Source organism: Oncorhynchus mykiss, chromosome 2 (genome assembly GCF_057628025.1).
Source record: "Oncorhynchus mykiss isolate SJ-2025 chromosome 2, ASM5762802v1, whole genome shotgun sequence".
Lineage (NCBI taxonomy): Eukaryota > Metazoa > Chordata > Actinopteri > Salmoniformes > Salmonidae > Oncorhynchus > Oncorhynchus mykiss.
This window is the reverse complement of record NC_143023.1, coordinates 30,826,944-30,854,217: the sequence shown is the minus strand read 5'-3', so window position 1 is coordinate 30,854,217 and position 27,274 is coordinate 30,826,944. Positions and strand designations below refer to the sequence as shown.

Below are 27,274 nucleotides of genomic sequence, written 5' to 3'. Positions count from 1 at the left end.
TACAGTATGAAACAATTTCATTTTTAATTCTACACAAAAACATTTTTACAGCATTGTATTGTAATCATTGCAGTAAGTAGCAAACGAAAGAAAAGCCACTGCAAAATAGTGTATTTGGAGAGAAAACAAATAAAAAAACAGAAAAATAATGCAGATTTTTGTTGTTTGTTGCAGAGTTAAAAGTGAGAAAACCGCTGAATCCAGGTAAGATCTGATAGTTGAAGATAGCGCCCGTTAATCAAGAAATATTTCATTAGTAACGCTTCCACTGACTGGATGGTTCTGTTTGTACCTGTGCTGTAAGTATGATCGCTGTCACCAAGAGAAAGTAGAGGAAGGGATAAAAGACAAACAGCAGAGGGACAGAAAAGTACCTCAGAACCCTTGTTTGCATATTGACTAGTGTGTGTGTGTTTGTGTGGTGGAAGAAAAACTACAGTATTTGTAAATAAGCTCAGAGTCCAAATGTAGAAATATAGAGCAGAAAATCCCCCTTAGTGAGCTTGTGCCGAGAAAAGGCCCGTTGGCCACCTCAGCTACGCACTCATCCTCTCTCCCTAATCTTGCTCTCTATCCCACGGGGATGCAGCATGGAGGGAATACAGTCATGGATTCCTCTAAATTACTAATCACTCTCATGTGTCTGATACCCTCTGACTGCTCTCAGCCCCTTGTAACATGTTAAACACAAACAAATGTGTGTGTGTGTGTGTGTGAGAGAGAGCTCGGTTTCGCGGAATCTAGTGCCAATGACTAGGACAGTAAGGGTTTGGCTATTGTTGGAACACATTGGGGGAGCATTTGGGGTTGTTGTTGATGGTGAAAGCAAAAAAAAACACAAACATCAATCATCACACTGCCTAAGTACAGAGCATGCCCAGTGACCTGCTTAGTGACCTTTCGTTGCCACCTCAGCCTTAATGACGCATCACGGTCTGATTTCTAAGGGGGGGGGGGTATGGCCATGAATTAAAACACGACAACAACCACAACAGGATGAACTAAGTGATGACCTGGGGAACAGAGGGACAATTGGAGAACAGGGGTCAGACATTGTGTCCCATATATAGGTAACTCCCAAAATAAAGGAAACACTTGAGTAAATGAGGGATACAAAGTATATTGAAAGCAGGCGCTTCCACACAGGTGTGGTTCCTGAGTTAATTAAGAAATTAACATCCCATCATTCTCAGGGTCATGTACCCATTATTTTGGCTACCAAGGCTAGAAGAGATCTGAAAAAGAGCGTCTGCTAAATTAATCAAATCTTAGAGACTGAAAGAGGGTCTGAAAAAAGCATAGGGGGTTTAAAGAACACTTATGGGAGATTCTGTAGTGGTGCCTGAGACAGCGTTTTCCACCACCAACAAAACACCAAATGATGGAATTTCACATGGTAGAATGGTGTCACATCCCTCCAATAAAGTTCCAGACACTTGTAGAATCTATGTCAAAGTGCACCGAAGCTGTTCTGGTGGCCCAACACCCTATTAAGACACTTTATGTTGGGGTTTGCTTTATTGTGGCAGTTACCTGTACTTCCCCATCGTAATGAAAAATAAATGATTGCCGAGGATCCCTTTGGGTGAGTTGCGAGACATGCTGCCAAGGGCTTGGAGGAGGAATGGCAGTATACACATGCAATAGAGATATTTAAAATCTCTGCAATTGAGATACAGCCAGAGCTGTCAGTATTGAGCAACTCAATCCAATAGGTTGACTGGGAAATCCCAACAAGACAAATATGTCAGCAAGATGAGAGTCTAGCTCTGCTTTTCATCATCAGCGTGTGTCTTTGTGACTGAGTCAAAAGTCTGTGTCCGCTGTGTGCAGTCACACACACACACACGCACACACACAGTGCCTTCAGAAAGTATTCACATCACTTTACTTTTTCCACATTTAGCTATTAAATTGAGATTGTGTCACACACAATAACCCATAATGTTAAAGTGGAATTACAAAAAAGTATATTTAAAAAAAAATCTGAAATGTTTTGAGTCAATAATTATTCAACCCCTTTGTTATGGCAAGCCTAAATAAGTTCAGGAGTTAAAATGTGCTTAACAAGTCACATAAATTGGACTCATTCTGTGTTCAATAATAATGGTTAACATGATTTTTGAATGACTACCCCCATCTCTGTACCCCACATACATTTAGCTAATGTCCCTCAATCGAGTAGGACATTTTAAGCAGAGATTCAACCACAAAGACGAGGGAGGTTTTTCAATGCCGCGCAAAGAAGGGCACTGATTGGTACAGTAGACGCTGAATATCCCTTTGAGAATGGTGAAGTTATTAATTAGGCTTTGGAGGGTGTATCAATACACCCAATCACTACAAAGATACAGGTGTCCTTCCTAACTCAATTGCCGGAGAGGAAGGAAACTGTTCAGGGATTTCACCATGAGGCCAATGGTGATTTAAAAACAGTTACAGAGTTTAATGGTTGTGATATGAGAAAACTGAGGATGGATCAACAACATTGTAGTTACTCCACAATACTAACCTAAATGACAGAGTGCAAAGAAGCATGTACAGATTAAAAATATTCTAAAACACGCATCCTGTTTGCAACAAGGCACTTAAATAATACTGCAAAAAAATGTGGCAAAGAAATTTACTTTTTGTCCTGAATACAAAGCGTTATGTTTGGGGCAAATCAAATACAACACATTACTGTGTACCAATCTCCATATTTTCAAGCATTGTGGTGGCTGCATCATGTTATGGGTTTGCTTGTCATCAGCAAGGACTAGGGAGTTTTTTTTAGGATAAAAAGAAACAGAATAAGGCTAAGCACAGGCTAAATCTGATTCAATGTTCTTTCCAACAGACACTGGGAGACAAACTCACCTTTCAGCAGAACAAGAACCTAAAACACAAAGCCAAATCTACACTGGAGTTGTTTACAAAGAACACAGTGAATGTTCTTGAGTGGCCTAGTTACAGTTTTGACATAAATCTGCTTGAAAATGTATGGCAAGGCATAAAAATGGCTATCTAGCAATGATCAACAACCAACTTGACAGATCTTGAATACTTTTTTAAAGAATAATGGGCAAATAGTGTACAATCCAGGTGTGTAAAGCTCTTATATACTTAGCCAAAAATACTCACAGCTGTAATCACTGCCAAAGGCATTTCTAACATGTAGTCTCAGGGGGGAGAATACTTATCAAGATATAGTAGTTTAATTTTTTTGCATTTTGTTAATAAATGTTACAATTTGTCTTCCACTTTGACATTACAGAGTGTTTTGTGTCAATAATTGACCAAAAATGACAATTAAATGCATTTTAATCCCACTTTGTAACAACAAAATGTGTAAAAAGTACCCATACAGACATGTACATACACACACGTATGCACATGCCTACCCCTCAGACAGTACCCCACGTCGAGCCCAGCCCTGACTGAGCTGTAAACTCCCCTCTCCCATCATCCTAGGCGGCGAATGAGGAAGCCCGACGTGCTAAGACAGGTGTGACATCAAAAGTTTCCCTCCCCTTCGACTGCAACACACTCCAAATGACATGTCTGGCTCCGTTTCCCTTTGACACGGAAGAGAGAAGACAGACATGATTCCATTCGTACTCTTCACACCTTCCTCACCCCCTCTAGGAGACTTTAAATTATGTCTCTAATTACATTACACACACACAACCCCAAGGCTTGGCATGGAGAGAAGTTTAGCGGTCTCATTAGTAGCAGAAGGAATTCCAATAGATAAATTAGCTACGGAGATGAGAGAGCATCGGCAGTAAATGACACGAGAGAGAAAGAGGGGGAGGGAGGAAGAGAGAGAAGAAAGAGACAGGAAATACAGTGAGGAAGATGGAGAATATAAAAATACAGTGAGAGAAAGAATGAAGAAGTGTCTTTAAAAATCCCCTTTCACTCCTCAGTGGCATACAGTACAACCATGTAAACTCAGTGTGACTTTATGAACGTCCAGCCGTGTAGCGCATGATGTGACTCGGGAAAACTAAGGCAACTTCTGTTTGTAGGGGGTCCCACTAGGCATGTCGGGGCTCTGTCTCTTTCTCTAGGAGGAGGAAGAGGAGAGAGGAGGTGGTAAGCGGCATCTTGCTGCCTCTCTTTTTAAACGGATCAGCCCTCTTTCTGCTTGGCCTTCCACATTTTGGGCGGAACAACTTTCCCCAAACACATAATGGTCCAAAAGAGACAGAGGGCGAAGGAGGAGAGGAAAAGAGATGGAGAACAGAAGGGTACATTTTCTCCTGGTGGGCTCCTTTTTGAGACAAGTTGAATGAGATGACGTCACACTGCGATTGCGTCACTCTTCGTCCCCCCCCAGTCACGTGGGTTTTCCTGCTCTCTAAAGAGTCCGTTCGGAGTTTGCAACATTCCTAGTTGCCGGGTGTTACAAAATTTGCCAGGGGTGTCAGTCGCTAGGCGCGGGTATGACGCTGATGTGGAGGAAGTTATCAGGGTGACTGAGGTGCTCGCTCAGCCACTGCAACGGGGTCTCCAGCAGGGGCTCAATCCCATGGATCACCACCTGGTAGCGCTTGGACTCGTCTGTATAAGGAGAGAGAAAAGGGAGACATGGAGGGAGGGAGGGAGGGAGGGAGGGAGGGAGGGAGGGAGGGAGGGAGGGAGGGAGGGAGGGGAGATGGAGGATGAGAGGGAGCTCCAACTTAAAAATCCTTTTGACTTTGTGTCGGACTCCATATATTTCTACAAACAGAAATGCTAGAATTTTCTTAAAAACATCCCCACTCATAGATTACAGTGTGGGAGTTTGTGTGTGTGTGCAAGCGATAGTTAAGTGAGCGTGTGTTTAAGTTGTCCCTCTCACCTCAGAATGACCGAAGGCTCTCGGCTAGCGACAGACTGATTAATCAATCACAGTGACCAGGCCTGACCCAGGGACTGACCACGGGTCACATAGCAAGACAAATTAGCCTCACTCGGATGGCCCGATGAGGTGTGCACGTGTGTGTTTCTGTGTGTGCGTGAGAGAGAGAGTGTGTGTGTGTGTGTGAGAGAGAGAGTTAGTATGATAATCTGCATGCGCTCTGTGTTTGGATGTATGGCTACGTGCATGAAATGTGTGAAAGATTGCCAGCAGGTAGACGCATCTGAAGGGCATATGTTGTGTGTGTGTACATCGATATCTGTAAGTTACTGGTTTACTCAAAGCAACGGTAGCCCCACCCCTTCAGAGACACTGGGCCCCAGGTCACGACCTTTCACCCACTCATATCAGAGCACTGAGGGGAAGGGCGGGGTCAAAACACTAGAGGGGGCCGTAGCCAAGTCATGTAGGAGCTCAGTGTCTATATGACTACACACATATACACACATACACTGACCGTTTCTCCTTATACGTTACCAAAAGATGCATACTGTTGCATGTACACGTAATATCTGAACGACCGTTACGATCGTTAGAAAGTGAAGAATCCAGGGTTAGTAAGAAGCTCCTCAGGCACACCCACCACCTGCAGACTGGTATATAGTATGGAAATACAGTGCCGTGAAAAATTATTTAAATACTTTCTGATTTTCACTATTTTTGATAATGAATGTTATCAGATTTTCAACCAAAACCTAATTACATAAGAGGAACCCGATTCTACAAAATAACACTTTTTAATTATTATATATATTTTTTTTACAAATGTATCTAATAAACAAAGTTATGCAACACCCAATACCCCTGTGTGGAAAAGTAATTGCTCACACAATAACTGGTTGTGCCACTTTTAGCTGCAATTACTGCAACCAAATGCTTCCTGTAGTTGTTGATCAGTCTCTCACGTCTTGGCCCACTCTTACATGCAGAACTGCTTAACTCAGCAACATGTGGTTTTTAAAATTGTATTTATTTATTGAACCTTTATTTAACCAGGTAGGCAAGTCCAGAACTTCAAATTAGTTGCTTTTTAGCTATTTTCATGTCGACTTGATCGAGTGTTTGGATCATTGTCTTGCTGCATGACCCAGTTGAGTTTCAGCTCAGACGGACGGCCTGACGTTCTCCTGTAGAATTCTCTGATACAGAGCAGAATTCATGGTTTCTTCTATTAAGGCAAGTCGTCCAGGTCCTGAGGCAGCAAAGCATCCCCAAACCATCACACTACCACCACCGTTGGTATGAGTTTCTTACTGTGGAACGCAGTGTTTTACCTTTGAATCATATGTCTGTAGAACATTCTTCCAAGAGTCTTGATGATCATCCAGGCGCTTTTTGGCAGACTTGAGTCAACTTTTTGGATGAGATGACATTATGTCGGGCGAAAATCAAACACTGCATTCCACAGTAAGAACCTCATACCAACGGTCAAGCATGGTGGTGGTAGAGTGATGGTTTGGGGATGCTTTACTGCCTCAGGACCTGGACGACTTGTCTTAATAGAAGGAACCATGAATTCTGCTCGGTCTCAGATAATTCTACAGGAGAATGTCTGGCTATTCATCTGTGAGCTGAAACTGAAGCTCAGCTGGGTCATACAGCAAGACAATGATGCAAAACACAATCAAGTCTACATGAAAATAGTTAAAAAGCCAAACAAATTTGAAGTTATAGCTTAGTCAAATTCCACACCTAATCCACAAATTTATTCTGCATGCAAGAGTGGGCCAAGACGTGAGAGACTGATCAACAACTACAGGAAGCATTTGGTTGCAGTAATTGCAGCTAAAGGTGGCACAACCAGTTATTGAGTGCCAGAGGGCAACTTATTTTTCACACAGGGGAATTGGGTGTTGCATAAGTTTGTTAATTCAATAAATAAAACAAGTATACATTCTATGTATTATTTGTTAACTCAGTTTCCCTTAGTATAATTTTAAGGTTTATTACATTGAAATAACTTGATCCCACTTTAAACCAACTACTGTTCTCGAGAAAGTAAAACAATGACTGCATTATCGATTGTGGCCTGTGTTCATGATGCCGTTCCAGCAATGTACATTTTAACATTTTAGTCATTTAGCAGATGCGCTCATCCAGAGCGATTTACAGGAGCAATTAGGGTTATGTGCCTTGCTCAAGGGCACATTGTCAGATTTTTCACCGAGTTGGCTCTAGGATTTAAACCAGCGACCTTTCAGTTGCTGGCCCAACATTCTTAACCGCTAGGCCGCCCTACGTACAGCCATACATAGCAATTTATATGTATATTCTATGATCACAGATACGATCGCACACATACGATCAATACACTCACAAGTACTGACATTCATATTGCAATCTCACTTTCTCTGTCTTTCCCTCTCTCTTCCACATACTGTGCCCCTGGTGACAGTAGCAGGCACACGTGGGGGGGGGGGGGGGGGGGGGGGGGGCTCCCCTGACACTCTCACTATGACAAGGGAAATTCATCCCAAAAATACACAGCTTGAATACCTGCACACAGAATGTATGGTCTGGTGGGCCCTCTTATGGTTGTCATATCTTTTTCAGAGGGTGGAGACCAATGTGATTAATTTGTAATTCTCCTCTGAAACGTTGTGAAAGCGCTGTGTCATAGTGGAAGGATTTTGAGTCCTCCAGATAGAATTCTACTGTGTATTTTCCATGGATCCTTCTATACTGTGGCCAGAAGGCATGGACCCTAGGTTTTACTGGAACGTGACATAATATTAGGGCTCTTAGGAAGACTGACAGAGATGTTTTCACATCTGAATCACACTATGCTGCTGTGAGCCATTAACATGGCTAACCAGAGACCTATGGGCTCTTGTCACAAGTAGTGCACTATTTAGGGAATAGGGTGGCATTTCGGATGCATACATGGTTGTTATACATTCCTATTGTGATTTGGGCCAATCAAGTTGTGTTTGATTAATGTTAATGCATTACTATAGTAATGCATGCATCCCAAATGGCACCCTATTCCCTAAATAGTATGTACAACTCCATAACAACTTAGTTCTAAAGAGGAATATTGACCACCATATTTGAATAAAAATAAAAGATGACACATTTGCTCACCCATGAACACACACTGCGGTTGAGTATTGCGGCGACTAACAGTCAAGACATGGTGTTTTGTTACTTAAGTATAGCAAAGTCCAATTTAAGAAGGCCGCAAGCCCATTCATCCCTGCAGTGAGGCCAGCCAAGACAAAATAGTTACACCAGAACTCAATCAACACACTGACCGGCCAATAAGAAATATGTGTGTATGTTAGGGGGAACTGGCAGGTATAAATCTATCAATACATCTCTCTAGACCTGAAAAACATGTTTGTCTTATGACGTCTCATAAGAGTAATTTCCTTCAGAAAGTTAAGTAGTTTGTTCTTTCATGAATAAACTCCTCAACTGCATTTCTAAGAAAGAACAGGGAAATGGAGTTTGCAGTTATACAATAAACAGACCATAAGGTATTGACTTGGAGACCTCTGTCTCATTTCTGCCTCCCCCTACTCAACACCTAGCAACACCTCACACACCCACCGTCCCTCATATCAAACCAACCACTGAAACCCAGAACACCCCCGCACTCTGAACAGTGAGACGGCCCGTTTGATGAGAAGAGACTGGATTCGCTATTGATACTGACTGTGGTGTTCTGTGTGGGCGGATTGGCCAATAGTTTCACTCCTTTGTTCTGTGGGCTGTACCATGAATGAGTAAAATCAATAAGAGGGGTGTGTAGGCGACTATTGTTGGCGCGTGGGCTTGTCAGTCGGGGGGGATTTCTGCATTCTCCACTTATTAGAAATATCACCACAAAAACAGTTTTTCTTTATAAAAGAAACATGTCACATCTGTAAAGGACATGACGGGGGAATTCTCGGAAGGCTTTGACCCGCCGAGGCAACTCTTTCTGAGGCTTGTGCAATTGAACTTGTCCTGCGTCATACATGGGGAGAAACGTGTTACTGTTCAGACATCTCTCCTGCCTCTAACCCAGTTAAACCATGTCTAATACCTTGGTCAAAACAAAGAATTCGCAGACGTCAAAGCTGACCAACCGACTGCTAATCAGAATAAGATGCTGACGTCCGATTTTCCTGCGTGGGTGGAAGAACGTCGGTCCGGTCCGGTAACAGTACGACTCATCTGAGTATCACGCTGCCATATGCTGGGAATCCCCAGTTAATATAACCCCTGGTTACATGTTTCGTTGGGTTAGTTCAGTTTGACAGGTTTCGGGAGTGCTTGAAGGGCCATCAAGGCTTCCAGACAAAACAGAGGGGAATGTTTAAAAAAAATGTTGGTTTGATGTTTGAAACATCACAGAGTGCTGGGACATCCTTATCCGATAGGTCCTCACAGGGAATCGGGTCCCCAGAATACACCTGTGAACAATGCCACCATTAGGCTGCCTGAGTACCCCCCCCCCCCAGTCCCTCTAATCCAAACACACCGCTGTATTCCCCCGCTATCGCACACCCATCTCCCCAGTGAGGAAGAAAGAGAAACACAACAAAGCAGCACTTTCACCTTTATCAAGCCAAGCCACCACCACCCTCAGAGGAGAGGAGAGATGGAATTAAGAAAAGAGGGAAATGGATAAAAGAGATTATATAAGTAAAGGAAGGGTAAGAATAGAAAATATAGCGATTCTTGATAAAGCAAGAGAGTGGGAGAGAAGGAGCAAGCAAGAGAAAGACATGAGGGAGGCAGACAGAGAGCGAAAGAGAGAGGCAGGTAGGCAGGCAGGCAGACAGAGAGAGAGAGAGAAAGAGATGCAGGCAGTCAGGCAGGCAGACAGAACAGAAGTAATGGTAGTGGTGCATTGCTCCATGCAGGTGATTGTCCTGCAGGTCCTCTGTCTCACAGCTCCATTGTCTGCTTATCTACTTCCTCTGCACAGCCCTCCAGACACTACCTGTTTAGGCTGCCTCTCTCTCTCCATCGCTCCCTCTTCTCTACATCTAGCGCCGCTCCTCATTCCACTATGTATTTTCTTCCCCTCCCCATTGCTTTTCACTCTTTCACATGAGGGCGACTATTTTCCCTCCTTGACCCTCTCCTGTGTTTTATCTCTAAAAGTCCTATTTTACTGTGTAAATAAAATAGACCTACATGGCTGATGTCTTTTATCCTCTGGCTTCCTGTGAGATGCAGAGCACCCTTTGATAGCACAGTGAGGAAGAAACAGGTCTGCTTTCTCTTGTGGGACTGTGTGTGTTTACTGTGTGGGACTGTGTGTGTTTACTGTGTGTGTGTGTGTGTGTGTTTACTGTGTGTGTGTGTGTGTACTGTGTGTGTGTGTGTGTGTGTGTGTGTGTGTGTGTAAGAGAGGTATATGTAGTATAGGTGTAATTAGTGTAGTGCAATGTCTATGAGTAGGTAAGTACCGTCGCTGGATATGGCCACGGGGTACACCTCCTTCAGCAGATCCCCCAGAGTGTGTGTGTAGCCGTCGGACGAGATGGGGCGAAACAACTTCTGGATGAATGGCCTGTCACTCATCGTCTACACGGAGAGTGGGGAGAGGAATCAGAGCATGACAAATAAATTACATACAGTGCCTTCGGGAAGTATTCACACCCCTTGATATTTTCCACATTTTGTTGTGTAACAGCCTGAATTTAAAATGGATTAAATTGAGATTGTGTGCCCGTGATCTACATGCAATACCCAACAATGTAAAAGATTAACAACTGTAATGTCTTGAGTCAATAAGTATTCAACCCCTTTGTTATGGCAAGCCTAAATACATCCAGGAGTAAAAATGTGCTTAAAAAGTCACAATAAATTGCATGGACTCACTCTGTGTGCAAAAATAGTGTTTAACATTAATTAATTTCGTAATGATTACCCCATCTCTGTACCCCACACATGTAAGGTCCCTCGGTTGAGCAGTGAATTCAAGCACAGATTCACTGAATATCCCTTTGAGCCTGGTGAAGTTATTAATTAGGATTTGGATGGTGTATCAATGCACCCAGTCACTACAAAGATACAGGCGTCCTTCCTAACTCAGTTGCCAGAGAGGAAGGAAACCGCTCAGGGATTTCACCATGAGGCTAATTTTAAAACAGTTACAGAGTTTAATGGTCATGACAGGAGAAAACTGAGGATGGATCAACAACATTGTAGTTACTCCACAATACTAACCTAAATGACAAGAGTGAAAAGAAGTCGGTACAGAAAACAAATATTCCAAAACATGCATCCTGTTTGCAATAAGTTACTTAATTTATTACTCAAGTACTTTTATGCAATAGCTTGACAAAGCCACACAATAGCTCCAATGCAAGAACATAAAATTAAGTGCTTATTCTAGGCTACAAGTCACGACTCGATTATTTCTGGCACTGACCCAAGCCCTCGGGAACTGCGCCCCAAATGAATATACAACTAAATAAACCAAAGTCTCTGACGATTCAATCACAGGCTACTCCAGTGATAAAAGTTAGGTGCAATTGATCATGTCATACATGAGTGTAGCCTCATGATATCTCTCAATATTGGCCGCCATTAACTGGATATTTGAGTGATAAAGTGAACTATACCTGACAAGTGTAAGTGGTTTAGGTTCATTTTCCCATCCTTTGTGGGCTCTGCCTGTCAATCAACAAAAGGGTGCATTTGCCGATGTAGCTGACAATGTTTACTTTGCAATAGAAACTTAGAACTTTTCCTCTCCAACTGCAGCGTAGACCTATCTAGTGAAGTTAGCTACCCCCTTTTATTAAATTTTTTTTTTTACCCCTTTTTCTCCCCAATTTCGTGGTATCCAATTGTTGTAGTAGCTACTATCTTGTCTCATTGCTACAACTCCCGTACGGGCTCGGGAGAGACGAAGGTTGAAAGTCATGCGTCCTCCGATACACAACCGAACCAAGCCGCACTGCTTCTTAACACAGCACGCATCCAACCCGGAAGCCAGCCGCACCAATGCGCCGGAGGAAACACCGTGCACCTGGCCACCTTGGTTAGCGCACACTGCCCGCCACAGGAGTCGCTGGTGCACGATGAGACAAGGACACCCCTAACGACCAAGCCCTCCCTAACCCGGGCGACGCTAGGCCGATTGTGCGTCGCCCCACGGACCTCCCGGTCGCGGCCGGTTACGACAGAGCCTGGGCGCGAACCCAGGGACTCTGATGGCACAGCTGGCCCTTAACCACTGCGCCACCCGGGAGGCCAACATTACCCCCTTTTTAAAATTGTTTTTAAGTGTTTAATTATGATTGCTGCTGACAGACATGACAGGCACCGAGGTAATAACATATAATTGGCTAGCTAATAACAGATTACGTCAATATGGCTAGGTAACAAGCTAACATTCAGTAGACAAACTAGATGGCTATATTTGCTTGCCATCTATAGTAGTGATGACAGTAGTCTGACTGACAACTTCACCAGCACGAGGACTTGCCGATGACAAGCTCTTTCCAAAAGCCTAATCTCTGATGACGCAAACTAAATGACACGTTGTTTGGTAAGCTAGCTAGTTACATTTCAAATGGATAGGGCTACCCTCACGCATCTGAAATTACATGATCAATTGATGTTTAATGATCATGAAAAGCACGCTGTTACTTGCTGTATAACTCTGATAGAGCTAAATGTGCGCAATTGATTTGCATGGAATAATCTAAAATGTCTAGTTCTGTCTATGCTCTTCTAGAGGTGATGATATTACAACCAAGAAGTTATAACATTTAACAATCCCTTGAAAACGGCATGCAGTTGTCAATGGTTTTAGGGGGTCTCCTTGCCCCCAGCAGCCAAATCAAACGCTCTACACCATTTTGAGATGTTTTATTGATAATGACCAATTGAAGAAAAGAGTCCACCTACAGACACATCTAGTAAAATATAAAAAGTGGTGCTTGCTACCCAGTCTCTGATCTGAGTGCAATGAGAAAGGTGACGCTCGCTGGATATGGTCCAGAAGATCAGGCATTCGTACACGGACACCGGCGATCGGGTTGCTATCAGTTCTGGGAAACCAGTTTGTTTATCAGTTCGGGGAAACCAGGGGCCTCTGAGGTGACAAACGGCGAGTCAGACACACAATAGCAACTAATCATGGGAGCTGTGAAAAGGAAACCTGCAACGGGAGGGTTTGGGTAACGGAGCTGTAACTAACACCGCCGGGCGCATGGTAGGGAAGGTGGCTCTAAAGGCGCGAAGCTGGCTCTTGGGTTACCAGAAAGAGTGACTCACTGACAGGAAGCGTAGAGTTTGTGTGGGATTATGCCAGGAGCTGGAGTGGAGAGAGTGCGATAAGTGACAGCTACTTCGTTGCATTTTTAAAAACCGCCATGAATAATTGACCTGGGTACCATACAAAGAGGGGGCCATTGATCCTGGATAGAAGAGCGATACTCTTGGACAGAGACACTTTCTTTTCAGTTTGTGTGACACCAGAGCTAGCAGAGTACCACCTGGCGACACCCAAGAGCGATGCGTCATTAACTCTCTGACGATGAGAGGTCAGGGGAAAAGAGACTCGCTCTCCCTGACTGAAGCGAGCAAAGGAACTCAACCCATTGCCTAATTGCCAGTGTGGGTTCAATCTGACTAATTGACAGTAAACTGGTGGCTGAGGTGCGCAAAAGTAAATCAATATAATTATAATCATTTTTGGCCCGTGACATGAATGGGCAGAAGCGGAGGGAGGAGTGCCCTTCTCAAATGGAACAGTAATATGCTCGGTCATATTGTCAATAAGGCAGCATGATGCATCGTCTAGAAACATAGAAACTCAGCAAAAAATGAAACGTCCCTTTTTCAGGACCCTGTCTTTCAAAGATAATTCGTAAAAATCCAAATAACTTCACAGATCTTCATTGTAAATGGTTTAAACACGGTTTCCCATGCTTGTTCAATGAACCATAAACAATTAATGAACATGCACCTGTGGAATGGTCGTTAAGACACTAACAGCTTACAGACTGTAGGCAATTAAGGTCACAGTGGTGAAAACTTAGGACACTAAAGAGGCCTTTCTACTGACTCTGAAAAACATCACACCTGCAGGACATGTACAGGACGGCAACAACAACTGCACGAGTTACACCAGGAACACACAATCCCTCCATCAGTGCTCAGACTGTCTGCAATAGGCTGAAAGAGGCTGGACTGAGGGCTTGTAGGCCTGTTGTAAGGCAGGTCCTCACCAGACATCACCGGCAACAATGTCGCCTATGGGCACAACCCCCCGAGGCCTGTACTCTGGAGTGGGATCGATTTGGAGGTGGAGGGTCCTTCATGGTCTGGGGCGGTGTGTCACAGCATGATCGGACTGAGCTTGTTGTCATTGCCAGCATTCACAACACTGTGCGTTACAGGGAATACATCCTCCTCCCTCATGAGGTACCCTTCCTGCAGGCTCATCCTGACATGACCCTCCAGCATGACAACGCCACTGCTCGTTCTGTGCGTGATACTGCTCGTTCTGTGTGTGATTTCCTGCAAGACAGGAATGTCAGTATTCTGCCATGGCCAGTGAAGAGCTCGGACCTCAATCCCATTGAGCAAGTCTGGGACCTGTTGGATCGAAGGGTGAGGGCTAGGGCCATTCCCCCCAGAAATGTCCGGGAACTTGCAGGTGCCTTGGTGGAAGTGGGGTAACATCTCACAGCAAGAAGTGGCAAACATGGTGCAGTCCATGAGGAGGAGATGCACTGCAATACTTAATGCAGCTGGTGGCCACACCAGATACTGACTGTTACTTTTGATTTTGACCCCACATTTGTTCAGGGAAAAATTATTCAATTTCTTTTCGTCACATGTCTGTGGAACTTGTTCAGTTTATGTCTCAGTTGTTGAATCTTGTTATGTTCATACAAATATTTACACATGTTAATAAGTTTGCTGAAGATAAATGCAGTTAGTTGACAGCGAGAGGACGTTTCTTTTTTTGCAGAATTTCTCGCTTTTCCATAAAATATATGTTTGAATTTTCAAACTAGATTTCATTGGGAAGGCAATTCCTCCACGTGCTTAATCTAGTCTTGGCTACGTCCCTTTTGTTTTCAGCCTACTTCACCATGGGCTTTGAACGGGAGCCAAGCCCGGTACAAAATGAATGCTATCCACTTTTCACCCAGTGTAAACTCCTCCCATCCAGCCCAGATAATCAAATCCCCCTCACTGAGTGAGTCAGTTGGAGAGAAAGCTTTACCACTTTTCCCACTGAGCCCAAGACCTTCCACTGGTAAATCAAAATTCCAAGGGGATTTTGTTTTGAGCTCTCATTTCCCTCAGCCACTGTCATGTACAGTATACATGTAAGCTACCTCATGTAATTGGATGTCTCCCTCTCCTCCATGGAGGAGCCAATCTGTTTAGCTTAAACATCATAACCATAACACCTAGGTCTATAGCTTAACACTATACTCTAGCCTATAATATGCCATGGGTTTGATTCCCTTTCCATTCACTCTATTCCAGCTTGTCCTAATTTCTCCCACAGTAGTCCACACACACAACAGGGAAAAATAATATTGAAGAATATTTTGTAGGCCTGAGTATTCTGGGTGTTATGTAACATAATAAGTGAGCAAGAAATGTTTGCAACAGTATGCCCAGTGGCTTTCACATCTGTTGCCTTAACACCCACAAGCAGGGCTTGTAAACAGATGTGTCACTGTAAAATCATCCCCTAGAGACATTTAAGAAACTATCAACCTAGTTTCCTAGAAGGTGCCTCTCAAAGCCAACATAAAAAAAAGGTTAGTGCGGCTGCCATTCGGTTGATGAGTAAACATTTAGTCACAGGAGAAAAAGGCATACCTGCCGAGAAACAATGTAACCGGTCTCTAATACAAGCATGCCACTGGGCACAAACATCAACGTCTAGTTTTGATTTACATTTGTTTGAGTTGTCACCTAACGTAAATTCAACAAACAAATGAACCATGTCATTCGATTTAGGTTATAAGTTGGGTAAAGAAAAATACGAAATGCCCTTTACGTTAATGACTTCTTGCAAATCCAATCAGTTTCCCACGATGATTCAACGTCATCACATTGCTCTTTTGGGTTGAAATTACACGGAAACAACGTTGATTCAAGCTTTTTTTGCCCAGTAGGATGATCATTTTCACTTTCCGCAAGATTGAGTGGTTCTGGCACTTTGTAACACAGTGGCGTCACTTTTGGAGCGTGAAACTGGTGGTCTGAAAAAGACTGGCGCGATGACACAGATAAATCCATCCCCTCGAAATCGCTTCCCTGTTCCATAAGGAACACAGTCTAGGGGAAGTGAGTGCTCTGTTATTTAGAGTCAATGTTGTCATTCATTCTGTCTGCATCAAAAGCAGCACGTTATTTACACTAAAGACCGCAATTTGCCATCAGAGGGGGGCCTGCAGGTTGAAATATAGTCCTCAATTGTGACTTCTGCATCCGGACCCGGATAGCTTTGTCCGCCGTTGGTTCAGTTAACTTTGGAGTACACAACTACATTTCTGTCTAGACCCAAGGAGTCCTGTTGCGCGTCTGTGGTTTTACAACCACTGTTTTATTATTGTGTTGGACCGTTTTATTATAGGCAAAATAAAAAACGATTTGTTGAAGTGTGAAATTAGTTACATATGTACCTAGTTTTGGGACACAGCATTGGGAGTCTGTGTAGTGGTTGTCCAACCAATACACCGTTTCCCAATGTTGTGTCCCACCCAAAGCAAATTTGTACCACGCTTTTGTTTAATTTTGCTTGTATTTTTTTTTTGAAAGCCATATACACACGTGACAGAATTGGCCACAATATTATAATTGAAGACTAGGCATTACATCGCATTTTCCTGGAAGTTGCAAAAAATATTCATCATCTCATTTTGTGGTAACATTTTGTTTCCTTTACCAACTAAAAGTCAATACAGGCCAAGACGGTTTTATAATGTTTTAGTCAACACATGAATGATATATTTTATTGTTCTGTTTGGTCTTTAATTTTGAATAGATTTATGATTGTAACATTCCAGTAAACACATTGATGAGAGATTTCATGGGCATAAAAGCTGACATCTGTTATAACACAGCAGCAAAGCCCTGACAACCTACTCGGATTCCCCTGGAGAAATTTCCACATCAATCTATACTCATTTGTTTATTCTTGTTGAGAAGAGATGGCCTCAAATACGATGGAATTAGGTAGGCAAAGCTATATACCAGTCGAGCTAATTCGAGGGCTTATTGAAAGCAGTCTTGGGTAAAATCATGCCCATTCCAGGCGCAACGTTTCCCCACAGTTTTCCTACACTATGGGATACACACGGCCTAATGTTTTCCAGACCTTCAGGATGAGACACTGGTGCTTATTCATCATTTTGAGGGAATTTCATCTGAGTCATGGATGCGCGGGATCCCCCTTAGTAATTCACCTGTGCCCGCGTGCATCCCACGGTTTGGGCACGCTTTATTTGAGTTGCCCACATCCAACTATATACTTGTCAAACTAAACGATGGCCAAGCACACGGTCAGAACAAACATTAGGCTAACGCATTTGTAGTTTAATGGGTGATCTCTGGGAAAAGATGAGGATTGTTTGATTGATCTGCCGTAATCAAAGGAGTTTGACAAAATAATTTTGGGCGGGAAAAAGTTATTCATTGATTCATCTCCAGGAAATATTTTTGCAACTGAGCACTTCTGTAGGGTTGTTTCTGTCACTGGATCACAAATTACAAGCTTACGAACAAATAAAAAGTTGCTCAACAGCAGCCCACTTTAATCATAACCGTAGGACTAGGCGGTATTCATGAAGCGCCTTACTAGTCCGTCATACAGCACCATCTACGGGACAGTTCAGGTACTAGACTGCATTGTCATAAGACCAGGTCACACTGGCTGTGATGTCAACAAGGCATGTGTTAGCCCATTTACCAGGTATATCCTGAAGGGGATGTAGCGAAAGCCTCCCTCCTCTGTGGGGTATTCCATCAGCTTACGGTTCATGGCCCAGAACTGGTCAAACTTATCTGAGGAACACAACACAACTACATTTACATACAAACTGTCCCCCATCTCCTTTTGTTTTTAAACCAGCTCTACGAGGCTTCTGAAACCCTGGTAACCTTTCCTGGTTTCTAACTCCCCTCCCCTGTATCTCACTTTCACACAATTTTAGCTTTTGAAATATTTCAGATGTGTTTTCTCTTCTGGGTGGAGTTGTAACTGTCTCTTTCTCTCTCTGTTTCTGGTCTGGTTTGGTTATGGAAGCTTCCAAAAGAGTATATTTTGGTAAGTGAGAAGAGAAAAACTTTGCAGCTGAGGCAAAGACACTGTTCAGAGAGCGTGGGTGGCGTGGTTTTGACTGGTTGACTTGGGGGTGTGTAAGTTGCTGAGTAGAGGGGAACATAAGGGTACAGAGTCTAAAAAGTCAATATTTACATATGTGTGTGTGTGTGTGTATGTATGTGTGTGGGGCCCTCACCGTTCTGCAGACCCATCCACAGCTGCTTGTGGTCTTTCTTCTGCATGTCGTTGATGACCTGGCTCTTGTGTTTGAGGGCATCCGCCTCCTTGATGCTGGACATGAAGTGGGCTTCGATCACAGAGTTAGAGGGGCAGTGGAGCAGGTCACGCTCTGGGAAATTCTACCTCAGAGAAACCACACAGGCAGGACTGCTTTTTAGCACTGTATACCAGGGGTTGGAACCGGTTCAGGGAACAGAACCGAAAACTGGAAAATAACAAACATTTTCAAGGAACAAAAGTGATCCAAACTGTTTCAGGAACAGAACCGTAATTTAAAAATCATGGGAACCGGTTAATAACGTTCTTTTACGTTCCAGGCATTTTTTTCTAGTCCCACAACAAAACACAATAAAGTCCTCACGCTGTCACTCAGAAACGTAGCATAACTAGTGCCTCCAGAGATGCAACCTCTCTTATCGTCGCTCAATGCCTAGGTTTACCTCCACTGTACCCGCACCCTACCATACCAGTCTGTACATGATGCCCTGAATCTATTCTACCACGCCCAGAAATCGGCTCCTTTTATTCTCTGTCCCCAACGCACTAGACGACCAGTTTTGATAGCCTTTAGCCATACCCTCATCCTACTCCTCTGTTCATCGGGTGATATAGAGGTTAACCCAGGCCCTGTGTCCCCAGGCGCTCTCATGTTGACTTCTGTAACTGTAAAAGCCTTGGTTTCATGCATGTTAACATCAGAAGCCTCCTCCCTAAGTTTGTTTTACAACTGCTTTAACACATTCGCCCAAATCAAATCAAATGTATTTATAAAGCCATTCTTACATCAGCTGATATCTCAAAGTGCTGTACAGAAACTCAGCCTAAAACCCCAAAAAGCAAGCAATGCAGGTGTAGAAGCACGGTGGCTAGGAAAAACTCTGTAGAAAGGCCAGAACCTAGGAATAAACCCAGAGAGGAACCAGGCTATGAGGAGTGGCCAGTCCTCTTCTGGTTGTGCCGGGTGGAAATTATAACAGAACATGGCCAAGATGTTCAAATGTTCATAGATGACCAGCAGGGTCAAATAATAATAATCACAGTGGTTGTCGAGGGTTCAACAGGTCAGCACCTCAGGAGTAAATGTCAGTTGGCTTTTCATAGCCGCCCACCCTGATGTCCTTGCCGTGTCTGAATCCTTGCTGAGGAAGGCCACCAAAAATTCTGAGATTTCCATCCCCAACTACAAAATGTTCCATCAAGATAGAACTGCCAAAGGGGGAGGAGTTGCAATCTACTCAGAGAGTTCCGTCATACATTCCAGGTCTACGCCCAAACAGTTTGAGCTTCTAATTAAAAAAATGAATCTCTCCAGAAATAGAATACCCTCAGCTCCCAGCTGTGCCCTGGACACCATATGTGAATTGATTGCCCCCCATCTATCTTCAGACCTAAACTGGGACATGCTTAACACCTCAGCCATCCTACAATCTAAACTAGATGCCCTCAATCTCACACAAATGATCAAGGAACCCACCAGGTACAACCCTAAATCCGTAAACATGGGCACCCTCATAGATATTATCTTAACCAACTTACCCTCCAAATACACCTCCGCTGTTTTCAATCAGAATCTCAGTGATCACTGCCTCATTGCCTGCATTTGTTATGGCTCCGCGGTCAAACGACCACCCCTCATCACTGTCAAATGCTCCCTAAAACACTTCTGCGAGCAGGCCTTTCTAATCGACCTGGCCCGGGTATCCTGGAAGGATATTGAACTCATCCCTTCAGTAGAGGATGCCTTGTTGTTCTTTAAAAGTAATTTCCTCACCATCTTAAATAAGCATGTCTTATTCAAAAAATGTAGAACTAAGAACATACCTTGCGAAAGTATTCGGCCCCTTTGAACTTTGCGACCTTTTGCCACATTTCAGGCTTCAAACATAAAGATATAAAATATTTTTTTGTGAAGAATCAACAACAAGTGGGACACAATCATGAAGTGGAACGACATTTATTGGATATTTCAAACTTTTTTAACAAATCAAAAACTGAAAAATTGGGCGTGCAAAATTATTCAGCCCCTTTACTTTCAGTGCAGCAAACTCTCTCCAGAAGTTCAGTGAGGATCTCTGAATGATCCAATGTTGACCTAAATGACTAATGATGATAAATACAATCCACCTGTGTGTAATCAAGTCTCCGTATAAATGCACCTGCACTGTGATAGTCTCAGAGGTCCGTTAAGCGCAGAGAGCATCATGAAGAACAAGGAACACACCAGGCAGGTCCGAGATACTGTTGTGAAGAAGTTTAAAGCCGGATTTGGATACAACAAGATTTCCCAAGCTTTAAACATCCCAAGGAGCACTGTGCAAGCGATAATATTGAAATGGAAGGAGTATCAGACCACTGCAAATCTACCAAGACCTGGCCGTCCCTCTAAACTTTCAGCTCATACAAGGAGAAGACTGATCAGAGATGCAGCCAAGAGGCCCATGATCACTCTGGATGAACTGCAGAGATCTACAGCTGAGGTGGGAGACTCTGTCCATAGGACAACAATCAGTCGTATATTGCACAAATCTGGCCTTTATGGAAGAGTGGCAAGAAGAAAGCCATTTCTTAAAGATATCCATAAAAAGTGTTGTTTAAAGTTTGCCACAAGCCACCTGGGAGACACACCAAACATGTGGAAGAAGGTGCTCTGGTCAGATGAAACCAAAATTGAACTTTTTGGCAACAATGCAAAACGTTATGTTTGGCGTAAAAGCAACACAGTTCATCACCCTGAACACATCATCCCCACTGTCAAACATGGTGGTGGCAGCATCATGGTTTGGGCCTGCTTTTTTTCAGCAGGGACAGGGAAGATGGTTAAAATTGATGGGAAGATGGATGGAGCCAAATACAGGACCATTCTGGAAGAAAACCTGATGGAGTCTGCAAAAGACCTGAGACTGGGACGGAGATTTGTCTTCCAACAAGACAATGATCCAAAACATAAAGCAAAATCTACAATGGAATGGTTCAAAAATAAACATATCCAGGTGTTAGAATGGCCAAGTCAAAGTCCAGACCTGAATCCAATCGAGAATCTGTGGAAAGAACTGAAAACTGCTGTTCACAAATGCTCTCCATCCAACCTCACTGAGCTTGAGCTGTTTTGCAAGGAGGAATGGGAAAAAATGTCAGTCTCTCGATGTGCAAAACTGATAGAGACATACCCCAAGCGACTTACAGCTGTAATCGCAGCAAAGGGTGGCGCTACAAAGTATTAACTTAAGGGGGCTGAATAATTTTGCACGCCCAATTTTTCAGTTTTTGATTTGTTAAAAAAGTTTGAAATATCCAATAAATGTCGTTCCACTTCATGATTGTGTCCCACTTGTTGTTGATTCTTCACAAAAAAATACAGTTTTATATCTTTATGTTTGAAGCCTGAAATGTGGCAAAAGGTCGCAAAGTTCAAGGTGGCCGAATACTTTCGCAAGGCACTGTATATAGCCCTGGGTTCACTTCAGACCTGACTGTCCTCAACCAGCACAAAAACATAGTGTGGCGTACTGCACTAGCATCGAATAATCCCCGCGATATGCAACTTTTCAGGGAAGTCAATAACCAATACACACAGTCAGTTAGGAAAGCAAAGGCTAGCTTTTTCAAACAGAAATTTGCATCATAACTCCAAAACGTTCTGTGACACTGTAAAGTCCATGAAAAATAAGAGCACCTCCTTCCAGCTGCCCACTCCACTGAGGCTGGGAAACACTGTCATCACCGATAAATCCAAGATAATCGATAATTTCAATAAGCATTTCTCTACGGTTGGCCATGCTTTCCTCCTGGCTACCCCAACCCCAGCGCCGCACCCCCCGCAGCTACTTGCCCAAGCCTCCCCAGCTTCTCCTTCACCCAAATCCAGATAGCAGATGTTCTGAAAGAGCTGCAAAACCTGGACCCGTACAAATCAGCTGGGCTAGACAATCTGGACCCTCTCTAAAATTATCTGCCGCCATTGTTGCAACCCCTATTACTAGTCTGTTCAACCTCTCCTTCGTATCGTCCGAGATTCCTAAAGATTGGAAAGCTGCCGCGGTCATCCCCCTCTTCAAAAGGGGTGACACTAGACCCAAACTGTTACAGACCTATATCCATCCTGCCCTGCCATTCTAAAGTCTTCAAAAGTAAAGTTCAAAAGCCATACCTTCTCCGCTGTGCAATCCGGCTTCCGAGCTGGTCATGGGTGCACCTCAGCCAGGCTCAAGGTACTAAACGATATCATAACCGCCATCGATAAAAGCCAGTACTGTGCAGCCGTCTTCATCGACCTGGCCAAGGCTTTCGACTCTGTCAATCACCGTATTCTTATCGGCAGACTAAACAGCCTTGGTTTCTCAAATGACTGCCTCGCCCGGTTCACCAGCTACTTCTCAGATAGAGTTCAGTGTGTCAAATCAGAGGGGCTGTTGTCTGGACCTCTGGCAGTTAAAGAGACTGCCCCCTGTGGGGGTACCACAGGGTTCAATTCTCAGGCTGACTCTTTTCTCTGTACATATCAATGATGTCGCTTTTGCTGCGGGTGGTTCCTTGATCCACCTCTACGCAGACGACACCATTCTGTATACATCTGGCCCTTCTTTGGACACTGTGTTAACAAACCTCCAAAGGAGCTTCAAAGCCATACAACACTCCTTCTGTGGCCTCCAACTGCTCTTAAACGCTATTAAAACTAAATGCATGCTCTTCAACTGATCGCTACCCGCACCGCCTGCCCGCACCTGCCTTCCCGACTACTCTGGACGGTTCTGACTTAGAATATGTGCACAAAAACTACAAATACCTAGGTGTCTGGCTAAACTGTAAACTCTCCTTCCAGACTCATTTTAAGCATCTCCAATCCAAAATTAAATCTAGAATTGGCTTCCTACTTCACAACAAAGCCTCCTTCACTTACGCTGCCCTCGTAAAACTGACTATCCTACCGATCCTTGACTTCGGCGATGTCATTTACAAAATAGCCTCCAACAGTCTACTCAGAAAACTGGATGCAGTCCACCACAGTGCCACCTGTTTTGTCACCAAAGCCCCATATACCACCCACCACTGCGACCTGTATGCTCTCGTCGGCTGGCCCTCGCTACAAATTCGTCACCAGACCCACTGGCTCCAGGACATCTATAAGTCTTTGCTAGGTAAAGCTCCGCCTTATCTCAGCTCACTGGTCATAATAACAACACCCACCCGTAACACGCACTCCAGCAGGTATATCTCACTTGTCATCCCCAAAGCCAACACCTCCTTTGGCCACCTTTCCTTCCAGTTCTCTGCTGCCAATGACTGGAACTAATTGCAAAAATCACTGAAGCTGGAGACTCATATCTTTCATAACTTTAAACATCAGCTATTTGAGCAGCTTACCGGTCGCTGCAGCTGTACATGGCCCATCTGTAAATAGCCCATCCAACTACCTACCTCATCCCCATATTGTTTTAATTGACCTTTTTGCACACCAGTATTTCTACTTGCACATCATCATCTGCACATCTATCACTTCCGTGTTAATTTGCTAAATTGTAATTACTTCTCTACTATGGACTATTTATTGCCTTACCTCCTTACTCCATTTGCACACACTGTATATAGATTTTTCTATAGTGTTATTGACTGTACTTTTGTTTATCCCATGTGTAACTCTGTCTTGTTGTTTTTTGTCGCACTGCTTTGCTTGATCTTGGCCAGGTCGCAGTTGTAAACGGGAACGTGTTCTCAACTGGCCTACCTGGTTAAATATTTTTTTTTAATAAAAACGTATTCCAGTGTTTACCTGCAAGCTAAAAATCTTTGCCTGTGCGTGTTTATGCTCCCTGCGCTTCCCCCTGCGAAGCATAGGCTACTGACGTTACAAGCTTGATTCAGAAGATAGGGAGAGATTTTTTAATTAGCAAGAGAAAAATGTGTAAACTTTTTCAAAGCTAGTTAAGGATACTATAGGCCTAGTTATCATGTTTCACGTAGGATTTATTAACTACAAAAAGGTAAGACGTGTTTTAAATTCCGGTGCCGCTCTCAAGCTTGTTAGCTAGCTAGCTCAAAGGACATTAAAAAGTTCCTCCATAGAAGCTGTCCTCCTAGGTATAATTCTGTGGACCTAATTCATATAATGCATGTCATAACAAGATGCCCAGCGCTTCAAGCCTCTTCCTCAACAGTCTCTCGCTCTCTCCACACCCTCAAAATGCGTCACATCTTGCACCATAGGCTACACTTGTCTGTCCATCATGCATGTAAACAACAAGCTTGCCACACTGATTGGGTGATGTAATTTAATGAGCTAAATGTTTTTAAAAAACTGTTGATTTCACAGGATAAAAAAGGAACGATATAAACTGGTACTTTTTGGGGGTTCGAACCGGTTAAGAATTGTATTTATATGGTCGGAACAGTGGAACGAAACGGGGGGAAAAGTGGTTCTGTTCAGAACGAAACGACTGGAAAATAATTTCACTTCCAACCTCTGCTGTATACAGGCCAGCATTTGGAGGATTATACATATGTACTGTGTTAACTTGCTCAAAAACAAATTCTGCGTTGTACCTTAAAGTGCACAGTGATACTCCATGGCAGGGCAGTGTTGGAGGCATGTAGGTCGAACAGCAATCCGATTGGATAGTGCCTGCAATGAATAAACACAGCCACACCACATCAGTTGAGGAAACATGTCACCAGGGATTCATTCCGTTCCAACTCTGAATCATAATGAGTTATCCTCTCCTTCACCTTGGGGAGGATCCTAAGTAACCTCTTAATATGTTTTTAGAGAAAATACACCTTATTTACCCAAAGGTCTGAGTTACGTGTGTATGTCAATGTGAGATTAGGACTCATGTCCAACCAAATGTCAAAAGCTTGTGTTGGGCTGCCACCTGGTGCCTGAAATGTAAGACTGCAGACAATTGGTATATACTCTACTCGTTGATGATGATAGGAGGTAAGTTGATATGCTCAATTCTGATCTGTAAAAGATGTACTCTACTGCTGTGCTAGGACACTATGGAGGGGCACAGGGAATTCTAACCATTATATTCACTAGTAGTTGTTAAAAGAAGTCAATAATTTACAACACAGAGTCCTCACAGTCCTAATTTAAAGCTCACCCACCATTTGAGTGGCGTTCCTTCGAAATCAAACCACATCTCCTCTACGTCTTCGGCCTTCATGACCTTCAGGAAGTGCTTTTTCACCTTGTCTGTGACCAGAGTCAGGTAGCTCACCCTTGGCAGGAGGAGCTGAGGAGAGAACAGCAGAGGGGGAGAAGATTTGGGGCTCAATCTCAGTTCCTGCAAGAGTCCATGGCTCAAGCCAGCTCAGTAGTAATCATGTGTGACCTGAATTAGCTACACCTATGTCACAAATGCTATGTCCATTGAACATGAGGTTGGTTGCACCTTAGTTGGGGAGGACAGGCTCGTGGAATGGTATCAAATACATGGTTTCCATGTGTTTGATGCCATTCTATTTGCTCCATTCCAGGCATTATTATGAGCTGTCCTCCCCTCAGCAGCCTCCACTGACATTGTCCAGCAAAGAGACATTTTTTAAAACTTAGTACTAGTCTGCATGATGTCACACTTACATAGAAGGGTTCGGCCTCTCTCTCTGTGATCTCATCCTGGTAAAGTGTGAAGCAGGTCGGAATCCGACCAAACCAAACATCCCGCAGCACGTCCTTGTCATCTGCCATCCTCCTGTCGCTCCCAGTGGCACATAAATGAAGTATTCTCTAGCTACAAACCACCTGTCATCAACAGATTAAAGTGTCAATCTGGGATTGGTACATTCATTTTGGGAATTTTAAATGAATGTTATATACCCATTGATATTTTAAGAGTTTAACTGATAACATGAGAGTTTAACTCCTCATGAGTTTAGTTGAACTGTCGTACCCGATCCAAACCCAAAATATGAGTTTGTTTTACTTGGTTGTTTGTAAACAATGTAATTGTAAACAAACCCTGCATAACCTCAAAACACGGCTAAAACTATAATTATCGGTCTATGAGTGGCCCGTTGTTGTTTGAACTCCAGATTTTGCACCAATGACAGTCTCTCTCATACCAGAGAATACACCAGAATGGTAACGTTCGAAAGCTCTCTACAGAACGTGTCAATCAAGCGCTCTTTTGAACCAGTCAATCACAGCTCTGCAGAGAGTTCTAATCTTACCACAGTTTGTGAACACACAACTTCAACTAGCCAGCGTTAGGCTAGTGGAGAAATACAAAGTGCTAGTTAGCTAAAGTGTTAGCTAGATACTGTAACTAACTAGCCACGACTTCACTTGTGGTGAGGAATAAGATTACATTTAACATAGTTAACTAAGCAACGATTTACATGTACATTATTATGTATTGACTTGCTAGCTAGCCAACTAGCTAGATAGCTGCGTACGCTACCTAGCTTCACTGGCAGAAATAGTAGCGAGGCTGTGGGCACATTTGAAAGTTTGCCCTAAACAAGTGGTAGGACTAGGAGCATATCATTTCTAAAAGTTTTGAGACAAATGATAAACAACATCTTACTTTTCTAGAGCGTTTGTAACCAGCTGCGATGAAGGAAGAGGGCCGTGGTGGTGTTGTCATTCGCCTGTCAAGGAAAAAAAGCAAGAAAATCCCCCTTTTCGCTGACGAGGTGTAACCTGCAGTATAGAGTGACATCCAGCGTTCATTGTAGTGTATTGCAATAATCATGTCGAGATGGTTGTATTCAGTGCAAAGAGGACCTATAAAGTTGTTGGTTAGTGACGCTCATTATTATTCGCTAAATAATCGATAAGTCATTTTGTAGTTATTTGTAGTTTCATTTACAGCTTGGAAACAGCAGAAGTTTTCTTTAGGGACAACAAATATGGCCCCTTTCACGGTCCGTAGATGTTTTGCAATTATGCAATAATT

The 27,274-nt window shown here is 43.4% G+C and overlaps 1 protein-coding gene across 1 annotated transcript; it reads right to left on the bottom strand.

Moving 5' to 3' along the window:
* On the bottom strand, positions 1-27,214 carry LOC110486995 (autophagy protein 5). The gene is made up of 8 exons (XM_021558888.3): positions 26,903-27,214; positions 25,957-26,118; positions 25,482-25,609; positions 24,918-24,996; positions 18,337-18,499; positions 17,787-17,881; positions 10,294-10,411; positions 1-4,548 (listed from the first exon to the last, which is right to left on the bottom strand). Exons 2-8 carry the CDS (start codon positions 26,062-26,064, stop codon positions 4,412-4,414), a joined length of 828 nt encoding a protein of 275 aa, XP_021414563.2. The 5' UTR covers positions 26,065-26,118; positions 26,903-27,214; the 3' UTR covers positions 1-4,411.
* Positions 27,215-27,274: the final 60 nt, after the last annotated feature.

Bases quoted from the DNA above. Each gene is read 5' to 3' on its own strand.
- LOC110486995 (XM_021558888.3), bottom strand. From the start codon at position 26,064: ATGGCAGATGACAAGGACGTGCTGCGGGATGTTTGGTTTGGTCGGATT. The intron at 24,997-25,481 runs GTGGGTGAGCTT...TATTCATTGCAG, and splicing joins GAAGGAACGCCACTCAAATG to GCACTATCCAATCGGATTGC. The intron at 10,412-17,786 runs GTAAATGGGCTA...CTCTCCGTGTAG, and splicing joins TCCCCTTCAGGATATACCTG to ACGATGAGTGACAGGCCATT.